This window comes from Echinops telfairi, unplaced genomic scaffold (assembly GCF_000313985.2).
Source record: "Echinops telfairi isolate 266 unplaced genomic scaffold, ASM31398v2 ScPeMD7_7412;HRSCAF=8450, whole genome shotgun sequence".
NCBI lineage: Eukaryota > Metazoa > Chordata > Mammalia > Afrosoricida > Tenrecidae > Echinops > Echinops telfairi.
This window is the reverse complement of record NW_022111312.1, coordinates 7,129,752-7,149,057: the sequence shown is the minus strand read 5'-3', so window position 1 is coordinate 7,149,057 and position 19,306 is coordinate 7,129,752. Positions and strand designations below refer to the sequence as shown.

The 19,306-nt window shown below is 53.6% G+C and overlaps 1 protein-coding gene across 1 annotated transcript in view; it reads left to right on the top strand.

Moving 5' to 3' along the window:
* Window positions 1-19,306, top strand: part of FBXO21 (F-box protein 21) — a 26,771-nt gene that overhangs the window by 719 nt on the left and 6,746 nt on the right. Inside the window, exons 2-11 of the mRNA XM_030887426.2 lie at window positions 438-577; window positions 2,463-2,557; window positions 8,558-8,679; window positions 9,141-9,287; window positions 9,532-9,668; window positions 10,693-10,829; window positions 12,030-12,209; window positions 12,899-13,031; window positions 15,528-15,718; window positions 17,395-17,552. Coding sequence (XP_030743286.2) covers window positions 438-577; window positions 2,463-2,557; window positions 8,558-8,679; window positions 9,141-9,287; window positions 9,532-9,668; window positions 10,693-10,829; window positions 12,030-12,209; window positions 12,899-13,031; window positions 15,528-15,718; window positions 17,395-17,552 — 1,440 coding nt within the window. The remainder of the gene's footprint in view (window positions 1-437; window positions 578-2,462; window positions 2,558-8,557; window positions 8,680-9,140; window positions 9,288-9,531; window positions 9,669-10,692; window positions 10,830-12,029; window positions 12,210-12,898; window positions 13,032-15,527; window positions 15,719-17,394; window positions 17,553-19,306) is intronic.

Sequence of the window (19,306 nt, the reverse complement as noted above, 5' to 3'; positions counted from 1 at the left end):
GGGGGTGAAAAATCTCGGCCCTGCCACTTCCACGCTGATGATGACCTTGGGGAGGAGCGACTTCCCCCTTTTCTTGCTTTAGAACCTTCATTCGTGGGGGACGTTTGGATGGGGACGACTGAGACCCGTTGCTGACCGGGTTCTCCCAGGGTGATGGGTGGGAAGCACTTTCCCGGGGCGCAGTCCCCCGGTCCCTGTTAACGATCAGCCCTTGGCCCCGCTGTTGGAATTGTTGCTACCGTTGCCCCCATTTTTAGCCACGGAGACAGCACCGATGTCGCGTCGCCTCCCCTCCCCAAGGTCACACCGCGAAGTGGGTGCCTGCGTAGAGATTTGAATCGGGGCCACCATCACCAGGGGCCCCCTTGTCACCAAGACCCTCCCCCTTTCCCGCCCGCCTTTCCCCTGCCTTTTGAAAGTGTTTCTCTCTCCTCCTCGTAGGTGGCCATCCCTTATGAAACACTACAGCCCCACCGACTATGTCAATTGGTTGGAGGAGTATAAAGTTCGGCAGAAAGCTGGGTTAGAGGCGCGGAAGATCGTGGCCTCCTTCTCAAAGAGGTTCTTTTCCGAGCACGTAAGGATGTGACTTAAGCCCCAGCTCTGTTGGTGCCCGCCGACCCCCGTGTGCTGAGCCTGCAGCAATCGGCGCATCCTGTTCTTTTTGATAAGCTCCCCTTTCAGCTCGCCCAAGCCGCCAGGGTCATTGTGTACTTCTGCTGTCCACCAACATGAAGTCATTTGTCCCTGCCAGCCAGAGAGAGAGTGGGGGTGGGGCAGTTCTCTTAAACCTGTTTTGTTTGTCTTCTGTTTTGGTGGGGTTTTTTGTGCATTTGACTCACGATCAGTGATGGAGCATCCCCTACCGGTTGTTGGACCCAGAAGGGCTCTGTCCTCTGCAGATTCCAACCCGAGCGAACTCCCTTGTTTGTGAAGTAGCCGGGAGATGAAAAGCTGTGTTCCATCACAGTAACTACTGCCCCACGAGACCATCTTCCTTTTATTATCTGTTTTTATTTAAAGGCATGGTGGTTGTTGCAGTACTTCCCCCCTCTCCTCAAAATGTCTCATGGCAGTTTCTCTGTCAACTGCCCGCCACCCCTGCCCGTAACCTCCTTGTAGCTCGGGAAACTAGCCCACAGTAGCACCGTCATGCGTTACCATTTGGAACTGAGGCACAGAGCCCAGCCCGTCTGATGTATCGTACTCTCCTGGTTTATAGAGACGTGTTCCTATTTTCTCAAGTTTCATTACTAGTAGGTCATGGGATTCACACATTTGAAAGAGAAATTTGAACTTCCCTCTTGGAAAAAAAATTTTTTAAGGCACTCTCTAATGTGTAGGTTACTAAACTTATTTGGCTTATTGCCTTCTGCCCCCCTCCCCCTCCCCTCTTTTATTCCCAGAAAAAAAATTTACTCAGCCACCACCCCCCCACCCCCGGCAATAAAAAACTTTTTTACAACATCCAGCCCATCATCCACAAAAAAGTGTAGGTATCTGCTTTTGCAGCCTCTCCGCCTTGTTCCAGCACCCACAAGGGGGCAGTCTTGCCCACCCACTTTGGAAAACACTGGTCTCTTATCTCTACTTCTGTATAAAAAATAAACTCCATAGCCACTAAGTTGGTTCTGATGCATAGCAACCCTGTAGAAGTATATACTACTCGTGTTAGAAAGGACAGCGTTCAGTTCTGTTTTGAGAGATCAGGGCCTGGGTGAAGGCCTGATTCTTATCTGAAATTTGAGTTCCGGTTTCACTGGGATTGCCTGCATGGGTGTTTTCACACCCGACGCATTGGATGCACTCAGCCTCGGGCGGCTGCTTCGCAGCTTCTAGTCCAACTGGTGTCACCGACCTTCTTTTAACCGACTGACCTTTTTCTCTATACTGGTCAGTTAGCACCATCGTTAACCACGGAGCAGGAGTAGACTGAGGATTGCCCTGTGGGTTGGAGATCGCTTGTGGGTTCAGGACCCTTGGGGTCTCAAGATCTCAGCAGGCGGGCACACAGGTCGGGGTAGAATCTCCTGGCAAATTTCAAAGAGGAACTTGGTAGGATAGAATTTTGACCTGAGGGGGGACCTTAAGGCTCAATTCTCCCACCTCCTCCATTTACAAAATATTCTCCCCTCCAAGTTGAGTAGGACAGGATGCCTGAGACCGTTGCTTTGCATTTTGAAAGGCTGTGCATTCTGGTCCCCCTTTCAGAGCAATCTCATTTTCTTCGCCTGAAAGAGCCCTGAGGCAACAGTTTGAGCAATCCCAGTGTAGGAAAGCATCGCTAGTTGGTGAGAGACCAGGAGATGGACTGGTTATTGGCCTTTTCCAGGTGGAGTACAGTAGGCGGGGCCAGGCGGCGTGGGAGACCCGATTTCCCGCCCTGGAGAAGAGCTCGCCCCTCGGTTTGCTCGCAGTGACAGCGGAGTGCTGAGGCCTGTCTGTCTCCGTCTTCCTCCTAGGTCCCCTGTAATGGTTTCAGTGACATTGAGAACCTTGAGGGACCGGAGATATTTTTTGAGGATGAACTGGTGTGTATCCTAAATATGGAAGGAAGGTAAGCCACTGCCTTAGCAGGGACCCTGTTTGTTTGCCTGTTAGTTTTTGGAGCAAATTTGTGTGTCCCTGAACCCCAGGACCTGTTTTTCCCAAGATTTCAGGCCTTGCCAGAGCTGCCTGAGGCGGCTTCCAAAAGATTCCTGGAAAAATCCCATTACCGTCACTTCCATTTTCCCACGTGTTGTGAAACTTATATTGATAGATAGATAGATAGATATAGATATATATGTAAAATATACCGAGGACAACTGATATGTAAAGAAACCTTGCAAAAATCCTCCAGGAAAGAAAGGAGAATTGCTATCCTGCCCTTCTTCCCAGTCAGAAGGGGTTTCGGTGGCATTGTTGGGTAGGCGTTTGTCGGCTAACCCCAGAGTTGACCGTTTGAGCCCATCATCCACTCCTTGGAAGGAAGATGCGGCTGACTGCTCGCAGGAGGCTTTACAGCCGTGGAAACTGTACATCGGGTCTCTGGAAGTCAGTCAGTGGCATTGGATTTGGCTTTTGTTTAAATTCGCGATCAAATCCTTTAGGAACCTTGCCCCCAAACCAGACTCAGTGCCATGAGTCAATCCTGCCTCCCTGAGACCCTATAGGACAAGGCAGAACTGCCCCCCGCGAGTTTCCAAAACTCTTAACTCTGTACGCGTCCCTCTCCTGCAGAGCTGCTGGGGGCTCTCAGCTACAGACCCTGTGGTTAGCATAGCAGCCCCTCACAAAACCACACACCAGGAAAGCTCCTGTAGGAACTGTGGGTGGTAGTGGTAATCCTTCTCTTAGGCACCGTGGACGTCCTGGTGGTGAAGTAGTTCTCTGGGGCTCCCCACGAGTGAGAGGGGCAGTGGGCTTCCCTCGATGAGGGACAGGGCACCTTCCACCACCAACCAAACTACCTCTTTATCTCTGTTAGTATATTTTAAGTGATTTCTTAGGCGTGTGCTCAAGGATGGGTCTTTTATCTACTTATCGCCTCACCTGGAATTTGATTAAGGAAAGACATCTAGCTTTGGCTCTGAGCCCTGTCCAGTCTAGGTTGAGCCCAGCTGTTAACCTCTTTACTGTTGCCCACACCCTGGCGCACGTCCTATGCTCTCCTGCTCTGAAGAGTCATTTCCTGCTCCCCAAGAAGAGGGCCTGCCTCGAAGCTTAGCTTACCTCTGAAAAAAGATGGGTTTTTCCCTGCACCCTAAGTTCTGAAAATGTTGCTAGCGATGGGAGGCCATCAGAATCCATTTAGCATGTGTGGGTCTTCAAGCCCTGAACCCACCCTCTCCCCCGAGGTCACCCCCTAACTGAAAAGCAGAGTGGTGCACAAAATGAAAGGCAAACACCCGGCTAAGTCCAAGCGGGCCACCTGGAGCTCCAGGAAAGAGGAGAAGATGAGGGGCCTGGGGCATGCAGCAGCCTCAACTCCATCACGATCGCCACGACACAATCACAAAAACGTAGCTAATGTCATTGATCCGTTTGTGTAGGAGTTGTCTAAGGGGTTGACTTGCTGTGTAAACTTTGACCCAGAGCAGTGTAAAATGTTACCTAAAAGTGAAGTGTTTCTTGAACCAGGTGTGGCAGGTTTTCAGGACTGGCTCATGGGGTGTACGGGAGAGAGAGAGACCCACACACACATGGCACTGTTCTAGGCCTGGGGTGAGTTCACATGCACAGGTCATTTTCCTGATTCTATGTTGGCTTACCTAGAAACCAACCGAAGTATGAGCTACAGTCAGCACTGAAAGTCCAGGCAGCCTGCCTTTTACATTCGCCCGTGGGCACTTTCCAGTGCACCACTGAGGTGATGCACAAACTGGGGGTGGTTCCGGTTTGGGTCCAGTGTTCAGTGCAGGCTGTTCTTTGTTAGGCCAGTTCGTCCTGCCTCCCCACTCCCTCCATTTGCTTTGACCTTGCCCACGCTCTTGTGACCCGCGATAACTACCTGGGGTGTCTTCTTCCTGGTACAGACAAATGCACCTATGTAGGTGGGGGGCCTGTGAGTCCACAGAGTCAAGATCATTTAATAGACGCCTTTTATACCTTCTCTCCCGCTTTCTCCTTCAGCATCCCCTTCTGCAAATCTCCCCTTAATTGATTGGTAAGACCTGAACTTGTGTTTGTCAATGACCACATACTATGGGGGCTCAGCAAAAAAAAAAGCAAGATTCTGAAAAGGATAGAATGACCCAGTGGCTGCAACAATGGGTTCCAACACAATTGCTGTAATGATGACGCAGAACCCAGTGTGTGTGGTTCCTGTTGAATGTGGCGTCCATGTGAGTCCACGTGAGTTGGACCCAGCGGAACAGCAGCCACACCCTATTTAATGTGACCCTTCCCTTACTGAAGGACTCTTGCTCCCCGCCACCCCCCAATTCTGTGGACAGAGATGTGCCTAATCGTTTCACTTCTAAGTAATAAGCTCCACGTAATAGGTTTCTTAGCCGACCTGAGGAGGTTATTGAAAAACATGAAGACATAGAATGTTCCTGAGTGGAAAGACTTAAACATGCCCGTTGTCCCCAAATTAATACATAAATCAACTAGCAGTGCAATTAGGACCCCCCTTGGCGGGGTAAGAAGTGTGGTTGGTTTACTTGGATAATAATGTCTGAACATTTAGACAGAGGGATACATTTTCAAAAGGAGTTAAGGGGGAAATTTAAAAAAAAGTTTTTTTTCAACTTAGTAGTGGAGAGCTTGCATCATTAGCTATTTGGATATAAAGCTCCTGTCATCCAGAGAATGCAGTATTTAAAAATCAATACATCTGTGTGTCAGGATGATTCAGAAATGTTCCAAACTAAAAGAGATTTTAATAAACTTTAAACTCAGAGGGGGAAGGTGGGATATTTAATAAATTGTATTAGCCACGACTGAATATCCAACTGGAAGAAAATTTGGCTTCACATGCAAAAATCAAAGTCCTAAGATTAGACCTTCTAAACTGAAAACTTTCTAAGTGTGATAAATGAAACTATCACAATGGAGATTCTGCAACAGAATGGGGGGCTCCGTGTATAATCTGTAGCGGCCCCGTAACAAAATCAATAAAGCTATTTTAAAAATCGCTAAAGAGAAAACTGCCGCTGATGAGAAGCTGACTTCCAGAAGGCAGACCCCAGTGGCTGCTGGCGTTGCCGTCCTTGTCGCCTTGCAGTGCTGTTTTTGTCACCATCAGGTGCGCCTGGTCACTTCTGACTCCTGGGGACCCCAGGCTCAAGAGACTGAACTGCACGAAGGAAGGAAAGCAGACACGATGTAGATGGTAGAACTTTTGTGACTGTGGTCATGAGAGCCCTAACAGAGGTGGAGGTGCGCCCGGCATCATCCTTTATCTTCTGAGAGGAGCAAGGGGGTAAGGGAAGAAGGAAGGCCCGAGGGCAGACCGCACCCCTTGACCCAGGCAGAGATTCTGCCAAGACTCATGGGCCTCCAAGGGACCCGGCCTCCCGTGTTGAAAAGCGTCAGAGGACTTCCTCCTAGCTGACTGGGAGCAAGCCTTCGCCTGAATGCAGACTTCCAGAGAGAGTGCACGTCTGTTCCCCAAGGCCAGCCACTTGCGGTGTTCAAATGATCGTCCCCAACAGCCCCAGTGTGTGCTTCGGATGCCACTCCCCCTCAGCAGAAGCCAGGGTGGTAGAGGAAGGTCCAAGGGGAGAAAGGTCCAAGAGGAGCCCCCATAGAGCTATTCGCTGGCCCCAGGGGGGCCAGTTTAACGTCAGTGCAAACAGTAGCAGAAATGGACCCAAAACACATCAAATTGAACTCTGTGTTCATTATGATGCTTAAGACCATAACATCTATTGATCTCCTTGGGGGGACAATAGGAACCTGAATGATCACTTTGAAAAAGAAGAAACGAGCATCTGTCCTGCTGTACCGCCAGGGGGAGCAAATGGTAGCGAGGGCCCAGAAGTATCAGCTCGTGAAGGAGGAAGGGATGGTCTTAGGAACCGAGACACGGCTCTTCTCCGTCTCCAGGGAGGTGCACCCACATGCAGATACACACATATACCAGTACCCTGCGTGAAGACTGTTACCCATGCTACACCATGCTTCAAGACAAAATTTCACTTATTTGTAACATTGTTTTTGTGATGAATCACTATGCTTTAATTATGTTGAATTTGTAACAATGAGAATATATCCTGCCTGATAGTCACATGACGATTCATCACAGTTGCAAAATGACAGTGATGAAGTAGCAATGAAAATAGTTTTATGGTCGGGGGTCACCACATGAGGAACTGTATTAGAGTCATGGGATTCGGAAGGCTGAGAACCGCTGTCCTAGAGGTTTTCATTAATTCGGGGCCTTGAGGTCACCCAACGTGGACAACCATTGGGGAACTGGAAGCAGAAGAGCCCTGTGACCTGCATTAATGGCCCAACTGGAGCAAGCTGGTTCCATCATGAGGACAGATGGGGGGCGAGGAGGGGGTGGGCGCACAGGGCAGGCGAGGTCAGGATTAGGAGGGCACTGCTAGTCCAGACAGGTGGTGGTAGCTGGGGTGAGGGCAATAGCAGTCAGCTAGTGAGATGCATTCATTCACATTATGGTTAAGTTGTGAAGGTAGAGCTAACAGGATTGGCTAATAGGCTGAGGTGGGTTATGAGAGAAAGCAAGGAATCCAGGGTTAGTCCGTTTGGGGGCCTAATTAGAAAAATGGAGTTGCTCTGGAGGTTTAAGGTGGCTCCCATATTCCAAGTGGGGTGCAGGGAGCACCTGGTCTGGAAGATGAATCGGAACTGGTCACCATGGATGACCCCTGAAAGCTGAAGCCCCGAGTTCCCCAAGGAACCAGTCGCAGCGGCAGGCAGAGCACGGGCTCCGCATTGCCCTCATGCCCCTCGCTTCTCCAGCTGCTCTCATCGGCTTGTCCCGAGCCAAGTCTATGGCCTTTGCCCATTCTGGCTCATCGTGACCCCACCAGGCAGGATAGGACTGGCCCCTGGGGTTTCCAAGCCTGCCACATTTTTCTCCCGTGGAGCACCTGGGGGCCAAAGACTTAACCTTTCCATTCGCAGCCCATCACGTCACCTGTGTGCAGTGGGAGAGCATGCACCCTCCGCCCAAGGTTACACGCAGATCAGTCGGAAGAGAGCCTGGAGCCGCTGCCAGTTCCCTCCTAGGTGCTGCAGTCAGTCAGAGGAGGTGTAGGGATTTTGTAAAAGTTACGTTGATTCTATGCTGTATTGCACTAGCATGGAACAGTGAAATACTGGGAGAATGGCCAAAAGGGGACACAGAGACAAAGTGAGCTCACACTGCTGGGGAAATGGCCCCGGTAGACTTAACTGCGGTGCAGGATTGCCACAAGCCTTCCATTTGTTCCCAAAACAAAAATAACCAGAACCGGTGGAGCACAGTTGAGCGAGAGGAGGTGTGCCAGCACAGCGTGGTACCTCCCAGTGCTGAGTCTTGCCTGGATCATTTACGGCATAGTCAGTACTGCATGCTCCTGAACCGGAGCTGTTTCTGTCAACACGCAGTGTCACACTCGGTGCACTCGTTAGTGTGTGCAGCATTTAAAAGAAAAAAAAAATTAAATTTTTTAACTCTTCATTCTTACGTGGTTGGTGTATTAGGCTGGGGGTCAACTAGAGAAACATTCATTGACACTCATCTGTGTGTAAGAAAGCTTTCTATCAAAAAGTAATGCTGTATCAAGAATACATCCAATCAAGTCCCTAAGTCCCTCTTCAGACTCACGCCGTCCCGTGCAGTGAAGGGCGATCACGGCCAGTGTGCAAAGCCTTGTGGGCACGAGGTCCATGGAAAACATCACCAGGTTCCCAGCTGTTCTTGGGGTGGCCAGCAAGCAGGAAGGTCCAGGCAGAGAGAGGGGGTCCCTCCGTTTGGGAAGGCCACGCTCACAAAGAGGCACCATCAGGCTGACCTGACCGACAGGTTGAATACCACCCCGCAGTTTGATAGTATCTTCAAGTTGTTGTGAAATTATGTAACCACCACAGTTGGTTAATGTTTGTTTTCCTTCTGTAGAAAAGCCTTGACCTGGAAATACTATGCCAAGAAGATTCTTTATTACCTGCGACAACAGAAGATCTTAAATAACCTGAAGGCTTTTCTTCAGCAGCCTGACGACTATGAATCGTATCTTGAAGGTGGGTCTCTTCCCCGACACAACCTCAGACTCACGGCCATCGAGTCCATTCTGACTCAGCGCAGCGGTCAGCTCTGCCCCATGGCACGCCTGCAGGGACTGCTACTTGGGCTTCTGCGAGTTGGGTTAGCGGGTCTGTTACATTCTGAGCTAAGATTGTGCCCAAACCCTTGTTTGTTGTTATTGTCTGCCGTGGAGTTGCTTGAACGGATTTCCTGTATAGCATTTACACTTCTCTTTGTAACAGCGTGTGTGACCAAGCGAGGAGCCCTCGAATCTTATTGGGTGGAGTTTTTACTTTCAGCTCAGGCAATGGGGAGGCTCCTTTCTTGGGGACGTGGCTCTGGTGTATGCAAGTGGTTCTGTCGGGAGGGTGTAAAGCCGGGGCCCAGGACGCGCTGGGCCGGAGCAGCGGACAGGTAGATGAGTATCCCTCCCGCCTTGCTGTGTGTGTGTTTCCAGGTGCCGTGTACATCGACCAGTACTGCAACCCTCTCTCCGACATCAGCCTCAAAGACATCCAGGCGCAGATCGACAGCATCGTCGAGCTTGTCTGCAAAACCCTGCGGGGCATAAACAGTCGCCACCCCAGTCTGGCCTTCAAGGCAGGTGTGGAATGGCTTCAGGACCAGCCTTCTTGAAAAAGCACGTGGACTGGGTCCCTTTGGGAAGTGTTGTAAAGACACCCCTGTGACCGCAGAGAAACAAGCGGTTTATGGCGTAACCCCCTTCCCTGGGTGACCTCGGTGCTCCCTTCCTTTCCCTGTTGGCGGTGTCTATGCGCCGGGGTGGTGGGGGCACCAGGCGTGCTGCCCCTGTGCTTGTGTCCTCAGAGTAGACGTCTGTGTTGCAGGCCAGTCCTCCATGATCATGGAGATTGAGCTCCAGAGTCAGGTGCTGGATGCCATCAACTACGTCCTGTATGATCAGCTGAAGTTCAAGGGGAACCGGATGGATTACTATAACGCCCTGAACTTGTATATGCACCAGGTAATGTCCATGCCTGGTGTGTTTGGGGAGTGGGAGGGGTGGAGGTGCTTGCCCTCTGAGAAGGGACGGGCCGTGTGTGTGGTGTGCAGCATGCGTGAGCAGGATGCACTGGAGAACCTCCTGCTCCGAGCCTGTGAGGCAGAAGACACTGTGCCGTCAGCTAAAAGAGACAGTGATCTTTGAATTTTATGTCATTTTTAGAGGAGCCCAGGTGGGATAGTGGGGTGCACGTTCGGCTACTAACAGACACCTCCCATAAAGAGGTAACCATTTGGGAGTCTCTGGGGCAGTTCTACCCTGTCCTATAGGGTCAGTGAGTCAGAATCAACTTGGTGGCAAGAGAGACAATGTGAGCGAAGTCATTTGTGTGTAGCAAAACTAGTCTTTCCACAGTGTTTGGAAAATGTGGAAACTCTTCTCCCAAAGACAGCCCAGAACATTCTTCAGTGTAGATCAGTGGTTCTCAACCTACCTCATGCCGTGACCCTTTAATACAGTTCCTCATGTTGTGGTGACCCCCGACCATAAAATTATTTTTGTTGCTACTTCATCACTGTCATTTTGTTACTGTTATGAATCATCGATGCATTTTCATTGTTATAAATTGAACATAATTAAGCATAGTGGTTCATCACAAAAACAATATGTAACTATATATTATGAAATATTTATTTCTAATGACAAATGAAATCTTGTCTTGAAATATGGTGTAGCATGGGTAACAGTCTTCACACTGGGTACCCGTATATGGGTGTATCTGCATGTGGGTGCACCTGCCTGGAGACGGATAGAGGAGCAGAGTCTTGGTTCCTAAGACCTTCAGAAATAATGTGTTTTCTGATGGTCTTAGGCGATCCCTGTGACAGGGTCATTCCACCCCCAAAGGGGTCACAACCCACAGGTTGAGAACTGCTGGTGTAGAGCATCATGCCAGATGCCCCAAGGACACCTGGCAGATGTGTCCACTGGACAGATGTGGGTGCCTGGTGTAGCTGTGCAACTGAATGCCTTTTTGCCCCTGTAGGTTTTGACCCGAAGAACAGGAATTCCGATCAGCATGTCTTTGCTGTATCTGACCATTGCCCGGCAGCTGGGAGTCCCCCTGGAACCGGTCAACTTCCCAAGTCACTTCTTATTAAGATGGTGCCAGGGTGCAGAAGGGTAAGTGTGCTGGGAATGGCTGCACGTCCTTCCGCCCCACTTTGCTGAGAGGGAGCGCATGGAGCAGGCTCACGTGAAAGACGTGGGCACGCATAGTGCCCGGATGCGAACGTCAACGGAGCGTTGTGTGCAGAATCCACGTTGATGTGAAATCGTGTCACTAACAGGCAGGTTCACAGTGGCCCTCGGAGGGTAATGCTGGAGCTGCCTTTTGTCCTGGGGGCATCCCTGTCAGTGGGCCCACCAGAACTGTTTGATTCCCACCTTGCCCCCCCCAAAAAATTCTCGGTTGAAGTGATCAATCTTGGTTTTTTCTCCCTGTGTGTGCTGAAATAGGTTTGTTTGTTTGTTTGAATGTTTCGTTAGCCTTTCTTGGGGCACATCTTACCTGATCGTGTTATTTCCGTATACCCCTCCTGTCTTAGATTGGCCCACACTCGTCCAGAATGTTTGTGTTATACGCACAAGTAATCTTGGCCTTTGCGTTGTTTCCTGGTTATCGTGGGCTCCTGAAAGGGCTGAAGCGCATTCCTCGCTGCGGGGGCTGCCTGCGTGTCTCAGGCCGTGTGGAGGTGGGCTGTGCCGGTGACTTCTCCGGCTTCTGTGAGATAATGTAGTCACGGTTTGCCTCGTACCGAAGATCAAAGGGAAACCGTTGCGCAGGCACAGTTCTCCCCGACACCGGCCCAGCCAGTTCTGGCTGCCAGCTCTCAGAGAGCCCACTTGGTGATGCCGAGACTGTCCCCACACCCACTCAGCGCAGCCAGCCACACAGGTTCATGGAGAGTGGGGCGGGTCTCTGGCACAGCTGGGCCCGTGGAGCTGAGCATAGCTGCAGACCCAAGTGCAGTATCCTTCAGGCCCGGCAGGGCCCAGTCACGTACTGCTCACCTGTGGCTTTGTAGATTCTGTAGCCCCTCCCTGACCGATCCTCCTCTCAGCTGAACTTGACCCTTCTGGCACTGGGTTTTCAACTAATCTCCCCAAAGGCTGCTTGGGTAGGCACCCCTCAGCGCCGTCTCTCCAGACCCAATGAGCTGCACTTCTTACCCAGCAGAGGGTGGGCTGTAGGCACAGATGAGGCCTGGATGGAAGCGTGGCTGTGGCCCTGACGTCTCCGGCTTACACTTCCTGTGGGGGGAGCAGGATGGGCAGGGCAGGTTGGCCTCCTCCGAGACAAACGGCTGCATTCTCCCACAGCGCGGCCCTGGACATCTTCGACTACATCTACATCGATGCTTTCGGGAAAGGCAAGCAGCTGACCGTGAAGGAGTGCGAGTACCTGGTTGGGCAGCATGTGACCGCGGCCCTGTACGGGGTGGTCAACGTCAAGAAGGTGCTGCAGCGCATGGTGGGGAACCTGCTGAGCCTTGGGAAGCGGTGAGTGCGGGCTCCGGCCCTGCTGTCAGGGTGAGGAGTGGGGGTGGGGGTCGTCCAGGGACCACCCTGCCATGCGGCACCACAGCTGGTGTGAGGGAGAGTGGTGTCCAGCCAGCCACCCACCATGGAAAATAACTGCTTCCAGTGGTTATCGCGCTGTCTGGGGCTGAGATGTACAGGGTGGCTTTCCTCAAACCGGGGGGTGGGGGACCGGTCTCTCTTCTTGGCAAGCACCGGATGGCGACCTCACTCACAAGAGCTCTTTAAGCCACCAAGATGCCTTGGTGGAGACATCATTTGTGCCTGTTATCACTGAGGGAGGCAGGCAACGTGGGTACACGTGCCTAATACTATTGAATGATGGATTGTTATGAATGACAAGATTTGTGAGAGCCCCCAATAAAATGACTAATTAAAAAAAAAAGTGGGAAATGCCCTAGCTTTCTGGTTCCGTATGAGGGGGCCTGCCATGGAAGGTTTGTCATCAGGATTCCTGTTGTGTCATCAGTGGTCCTGCGGTGGTGGCCGAGATGTATCTTTATCACTGTTGCTCCCTTTCCTGGAGAGCTGGGCGCTTCCTGCACAGAGTGTTAGGAAGTGTGCGAGTCCAGTGGCCTGCTTGGTTAGTGCAGAGAGAGTGTCAGGGCCGACTAGCATGCCGCTGAGCCCGCACTCCCTCCTGCCTGCAGGGAAGGCATCGACCAGTCGTACCAGCTCCTGCGGGACTCCCTGGACCTCTACCTGGCAATGTACCCGGACCAGGTGCAGCTGCTGCTCCTGCAGGCCCGGCTCTACTTCCACCTGGGGATCTGGCCAGAAAAGGTAATTATCCTCCTTTGCTGCTTCGCTCCTGCCTTAGAGAGGGAAATCAGATTGCCACAAGCTTGTGAGGTGGCTGCCCCTCCCAGGCCTGGCCTTGTGTTAACTCCGGGAATAAACTCCCGGCCGCCGGCCTCCCCATCTCAGCCCATCACTCCCACCTTCTCCTGTCTCCTTCAGTAACTTCAACAGGGAAAGAGTGATGCTGCCGGGACCTGCTCTCATTCAGGTCAACCCCTGAACACCCAGAGCCCTGCAGCTGTAGCCCCGGCACCTCACTCCACAGAAAGACACACAGCCTCAAGGCCCAGAGAGGCATTTTCCCCCGGCACCCGCACTCCACAGAAAGACGCACAGCCTCAAGGCCCAGAGAGGCATTTTCCCCCGGCACCCACACTGCACAGAAAGACGCACAGTGTTTAAATGGGTCAGCGACAGCCACTCCAGGGCCATGCTTGTCAGCACAGCCTCAGGTGTGCTCGAGCCAGTCGTCCAGGGGCAGGGCTGGACTGGTCCAGGGCTTCTTAGGACATTTGAAACCTTTCACCTTTTCGTCCTGCTCCCCGTGAATGCCTGCACTTGTTGCGTGGCCCCGCTGACAGGCTAGATGGTGAGCCGGGGTCAGGTGACCAGCTGCAGATCGCCACCCCCACTCTAGCTGCCCCCAGGGGCCTGTTCTTCCCCACGTCTGCTGCGCACAGCCTGGTGAGAGAATTGGACTCCCGGCTCTCGGAGAGGTTGCTGGAGCAGTCGGCCCACGTGATGAGACAGGTGGCCCCATCCTCGAGGAAGGGAAAACTCCCAGCCACGCTCTGATTTAAATGCTCATTGAGTCACCACTTCAGAGATCGAGGCCGCTTCCGAGGAGGGAAATGGCCGTGTGAGAATCCCTGGGCTCCCCCCATCTTCAGGGGAGATGTGAGAAGTTGTCTAGAAAGCATGTCTTCCTAGGGCATTGGCGCTGCCCAGTAGGGAAACAACTGGATAAGTAGGCTCTGCTGAAGGTGCCCTGGCATGGTGCTGCGCACACACAGCTCGGCTATCCAGGATTTCCTAGTCTGTCCGTCCTGCTTCATTCTAGTACCTGTCCTTTTAGATCGGGGCACCCATCACCCATTCCTGTGTCTGCTGCACTCTAGGTTGCTGAGGGAATTGCAACATCGTCTGTAAACTACGGCGACATGAGCACACACAGGTTAACCACCTTGCCTAGGTCTCATGTTCATAGATGGTGGCGCCAGGCATCCAACGGAGGCAGCCTGGCACCAGAGCCCCGCTTCTCACCCCATCCTTGGCACAGTGGGCTTTTGCCTGCTAGCACAGACCTGTTTGTACTGCCTGCTGCCCGGTCCACGCCGACTCGGGCCACACGTGCTCCTCTCTTGCTTTCTGCATTTGGCTGGGAAGGCGGCCTCTGCTTTTCCCCGGCCCACCTCCCTCGGCCATGTGCACTGGTTCCAACTCTCCTGCTTGTCTCCACTTCTGTTTTCTTCCCTCCTGTGTCTTCAGCTGCCTGATTCCGCTGTCCTGTAGCCAGCACTAGGGGCACGCAAGTCCGGGGTGGTGGTGGGGGTGGAGTGAACAACCCTCCCTGACGGCCCTCCCCACACTGCTCTCCACCCAGGGGACAATCTTGCACATTGTCCCTGCGCGCCTCCCACTCTTACCTGGGGCCACTGGCCTGTTCTCATGCACCTCCCCTGGATGTGCTCTTGACCCATGGTGATAAAGGCCATTCTCCTTGTTGCCAATTCCAGTCTTGTTTTCTTCCTTCTCTTTCCCGACCGCGTGGGCGCCTTTTGTGTCTTCCCGTGTCTGGTTCTCACACTCACTGCGGCCGGGTCTGCCCCGGAACAAGTCTGACTCTGGGTGCAGGGTCCTTTCTAGACGTCTCTTCATCCTACGCCCTTCTCCAGGCAAACTCTTCCGTACTGCCTGTTCCCTTTGCCATCGAGTGAATGTTGGTGACTCCCAAGTTTGGGATCCTTTGCTCAGACCTGGGACCCCAAGACTCTTGCACACCTGCCCCCTGGGGACTCCCCATGCACCTGAGGCATAGGGACAGCACAGTCCTGCTGGTCTTGAATGAAAACACAGTAGCATTTTGTCGTCTTCCAGGCTCAGGAGTGGCAGGTCAAGTATCGATCCTGTCTGCATGCCCACAATTACAGAACCCGGTAGGGTCCTCATCCCCGTCCTGCACCAAGCCCTTGCCTGCTCAGCCGGGTGTCCCAGGCCCTTTCCCAGCCCCTCCTTGCCCCCAGCTGGACTCCGGTGCCCTGGGCCTGCTTCCCATGTCAGAAGTGGTGAGGCGGCCAAGGAGCCTGGGTCCTGGAGAGTCAGCGGGGGAGTGGGGAAGGTGTGGGTATCCCGGAGATTGCCTGGGTGCAGCGCCCTCGGCCCCCTTGGTCAGGTTATGTAGGCCTGAATCCCAGGCGGTGAAAAAGAAAAGGCACCGGTGACAATATTATCTCGCAGTCTTTCTGTCTTGTCTTGAAGGTGCTTGACATCCTCCAGCACATCCAGACCCTGGACCCCGGGCAGCACGGGGCGGTGGGCTACCTGGTGCAGCACACCTTGGAGCACATTGAGCGTAAAAAGGAGGAGGTGGGGGTGGAGGTCAGGCTCCGCTCCGATGAGAAGCACCGGGACGTGTGCTACTCCATCGGGCTCATCATGAAGCATAAGAGGTGAGTGAGCCCCGCCAGCACCCCACGACACGAGCTGGCCGCACGTGCCCTGCCTGGGAATCCGTTGCCTCGGGGACACTCAGAGGGGCTGACTGTGTGCCCCGCTCAGGAAATCCTAAGCCGAGCATCAGCCCTCTTGGTGTTCAGGAATGGCTGGCCTCCCTGAGCCCTTGGGTTTCCCGAGCTTGAAGACAGACAGTTTCTCTTCCCTCTCGGGCCGTCGCTCCTCCTCTGCTGTCCTCATCCTCCCCTGTCCCGTCCAACCCAGTCATGCGCAGAGGCTTGCTGGGCCTCAGGACAGGCCCAGTGAGCCTCTACTCAGCCACCCTGGCTTGGTGCCTGCAGAGGGACTGTCCCTGCTAACGTGGGCATTGCCAGGCAGAGGGGCTTGCTCTCGGCACCCCCGTGTCTGGGTGTGTCCCTGGTCCCTGAGGAGGTTGAGGTTCTCTGCCTGTGCTGACTGGCCCGGCCGTCAGCAATCTTGTCCTCCCCTCTCTCCTGGCTGCTCGTCTGCCTCTTCCCACTTTGGGGCTGGTGAGGGCTTCACTCTGGAGTTGGGCTCGCTCTCTCTCACCAAGTCCATGAGGGGCATTCTCCAACACTGACAAGAGTCGTGCCATGGGGGCAGTGAGGCAGTTCCCACGGTCCCCCTCACAGGTCTCCGGGTCAGCCTCGACAACGAACGTAGGCAGATCCCAGAGGTCAGGTCACTGGAAGCTAGTTCTAGCCCCATCCTCTTTTTAATACACCGAGCCAGATCGAAATCAAGCTCACTGCCACCGAGGCCAGGCAGGGTAGAACTGCCCCTGTGAGTTCCGGAGGTTATGGCTCTTCCGGGAGTAGAAAGCCTTTGCCTTTCTCCCGTGTGTAGCTTGTGTAACACATTTCAGAAAAAGAAGCCGTGCCTTATATTTAACAGTGTCAAATGCCTCATTCCCCCATTGTCCCGTAGTCCAAGCTCGTTACTGCTGAGTCAGCCCCGACTCCTAGCGACCCTGTGGGACAGGGTTTCCAAGGTCACATTTGGGGAGCAGACAGCCTCCTCTTTCTCCCGCCACCCTGCTAGAGGGAGAGCCCTTTAATGCCTTAACGATGTTGATTGGAGCCTCCCTCCTTCATGGATGAGCATTTGAGTGGCTGCTTTACGCAGCCTTTCCTCAGCTTCTGTCACAAAGGTCTGTCCTCTTTTGAAAGTTGTGCAGTTTTTGGTTGTGCATCTCTGTCTCTGTTCTAGTCAGAATTGATTAGGGGTGGGGGTGGGGGGTGGTCAGGCCAATCTAGGACCCTGGTCCTTTTAGACAGATGACTCGTTGTTATCCCTTCACTGTTGGTCAAAACCAGAGATTCCAGATTTATTTGGCCTGCCTGCGCCCTTTTGTAAAACAAACTGCTCGCCGGGACTCCTTCCCGGTGACAGAAAACGTTTGTGTTGTCCCTGTGACCCAGGATGAAGTGTGGCACTCTGCCGGTGCAGGGTGTGATTGCCCACGTTGGGAAACCCTGGTCTGAGCGGGCGGGCCTTCCTTGGCCTCCCCAGGGGCCTGATCGTTGTGAGGGGTTTGTGACGGTGGGGAGGGAGCCGTCCAGGGAAGGAACCTGCGTGGAGTAAAGGCAGGTCACGTGGCCAAGGCCCGTGGTCCTTGCCCTGACTGGTCCTTGCTCTCATGGTGCCCCAGGTACGGCTACAACTGCGTCATCTACGGCTGGGACCCCACCTGCATGATGGGGCACGAGTGGATCCGGAACATGAACGTCCACAGCCTGCCTCACGGCCATCACCAGCCCTTCTATAACGTCCTGGTGGAGGACGGCTCGTGCAGATATGCCGCCCAGGGTGAGTCCGGCTCCCGGCAGCTTCAGGCCCTCGAGCGAGCACACGGGTTCTGTGGCGACTCAAGTCGCCTTGGCAGCCAGGGCCAGTGCGTGCCTGCGAGCCATGAGCTCTGTTCCCAGTCCCGAGACAGAGAACCTGGCTGCCTGGTGGTTCTTACACCTGGGACTGGGGGCATTGCCTGCTTGTGCTGACCAGAGGCGCCCCCGCGTGGCCACTCGTGGAAACTGCTGTCCGGCCACTAGCTCTCAGAGAGCCTGGGAGGGCCAGCGTGGGGCAGAGCCTGAAGTGTTTATACAGGGGCCTCAGGAAATGCTCGTGAGTCTCCCCCTTCAGCCCCACTTAATGGGCGCGTTTTCTGTCAGCCTACCAGCATCAAGGCAGCCACCACAGGGGGCGGGGGGTGGTGGAACCGAGGCCAGCCCTCATGGTGTGGCAGAATTACTTCTGCCGCCGTCGCCCATCCTCGCTTCACAGGTGATGACAGGAAACGAGGCAGAGCTGTCCCTGCCACTTCAGCTTAGGGCGAGTTTGACCCTGGCATGCCAGAACGCCTGGTCCTTGGTCATCTCATGTTGCCCTGTCTCGTGTCTGACCTCAAACATCAGTGTTTGAGGAGTGAGGTTCTGGTGACTCATCTTCGTCAGCCGGTGCGTTCAGCCCACCTCACTTCGGTCACGCCGGGCTGTGTTGTCTGCGCAGCGCAGGCTGTTGATGAGCTGCCTCCGGTCCTGCTGCCAGTCTTGTAGCAACCAGCGTTCGTGTGCAGATTGAATAAATACGGTGGAAGGACACAGCCTGGCACCACCTTTCCTGATTTTAAACCAGTCCGTGTATCCCCTTCTGTCCAGACAGCTGCCCCTGGGCACACAGGTTCTGCGAGAGTGGGGTGACAAATGGAAGCCAGGCCTCCTGCTGAGCCCGTCCCGACTGGTGTTGCTCTTTGGAGGGTCAGAGATGAAGTCTTGAGCTCGCGTGTCTCCCTTGGGCCGGCTGAAGAATTGAAACACCCCTGACTTGGCTCTGTTCCTCAGGGACCCTCTGCACACAGTGCGGAGCTGGGCGTTCTCATCCTCCACCGTGCTCCCCGGGTTGGGTTAGGGCTGCGTAGGCAGGGAAAGTCAGGTAAACATCTTTCTGCCCAGATCCACCTGCCGGTGTCAGCAAGGGTGTCTATCTCTCTGTCCACGCCCACCCTCTTTTGAATCCAGCTCGAATTTCCGGCTGCTCCCTGTCAGTGTACTGCTGCCGCCACTTTGAAGGACCTTCAGCAAAGTTGCTTAGGTGTGATGTTGATGAGCCTGTGCAGTCATTCCCACGCTCTGTGGGGTCTCCTTTCTGGGGCTCTCAGCATCTCGTCTCTCTTTTTTCTCATCGAATACTCTCTCCCTTCACCCTCGTGGACACCCGTCTACCGCCTGGCCTACTGTCTTTACCTTCCCTCCCACCCCTGGGAGCCATCAGAGTCTGTTTTGATTGGCATTAAAAAAACCTTTATCCTGGGTTGTTTTTTTTTTTGGTATAACGATCTCATTCAGTCTTTTCTTTTTATGACGGACTCCCCTCACCCTGCATGGTGTCCTCCAAATCCCTCACGGTGTCGCCATCCTTGTGCAAGCACCACTGCTTGTTCCATCTTCTTGCTACTGAGAACGGTGCTGTGACACGGGGGTGCGCATGCGGCTGCTCGGGGGATGGCTCTTGCGTAAAGGGACTGCTGGACCATAGGGTATTCCCACTGCCCGTTTTTGAGAAAG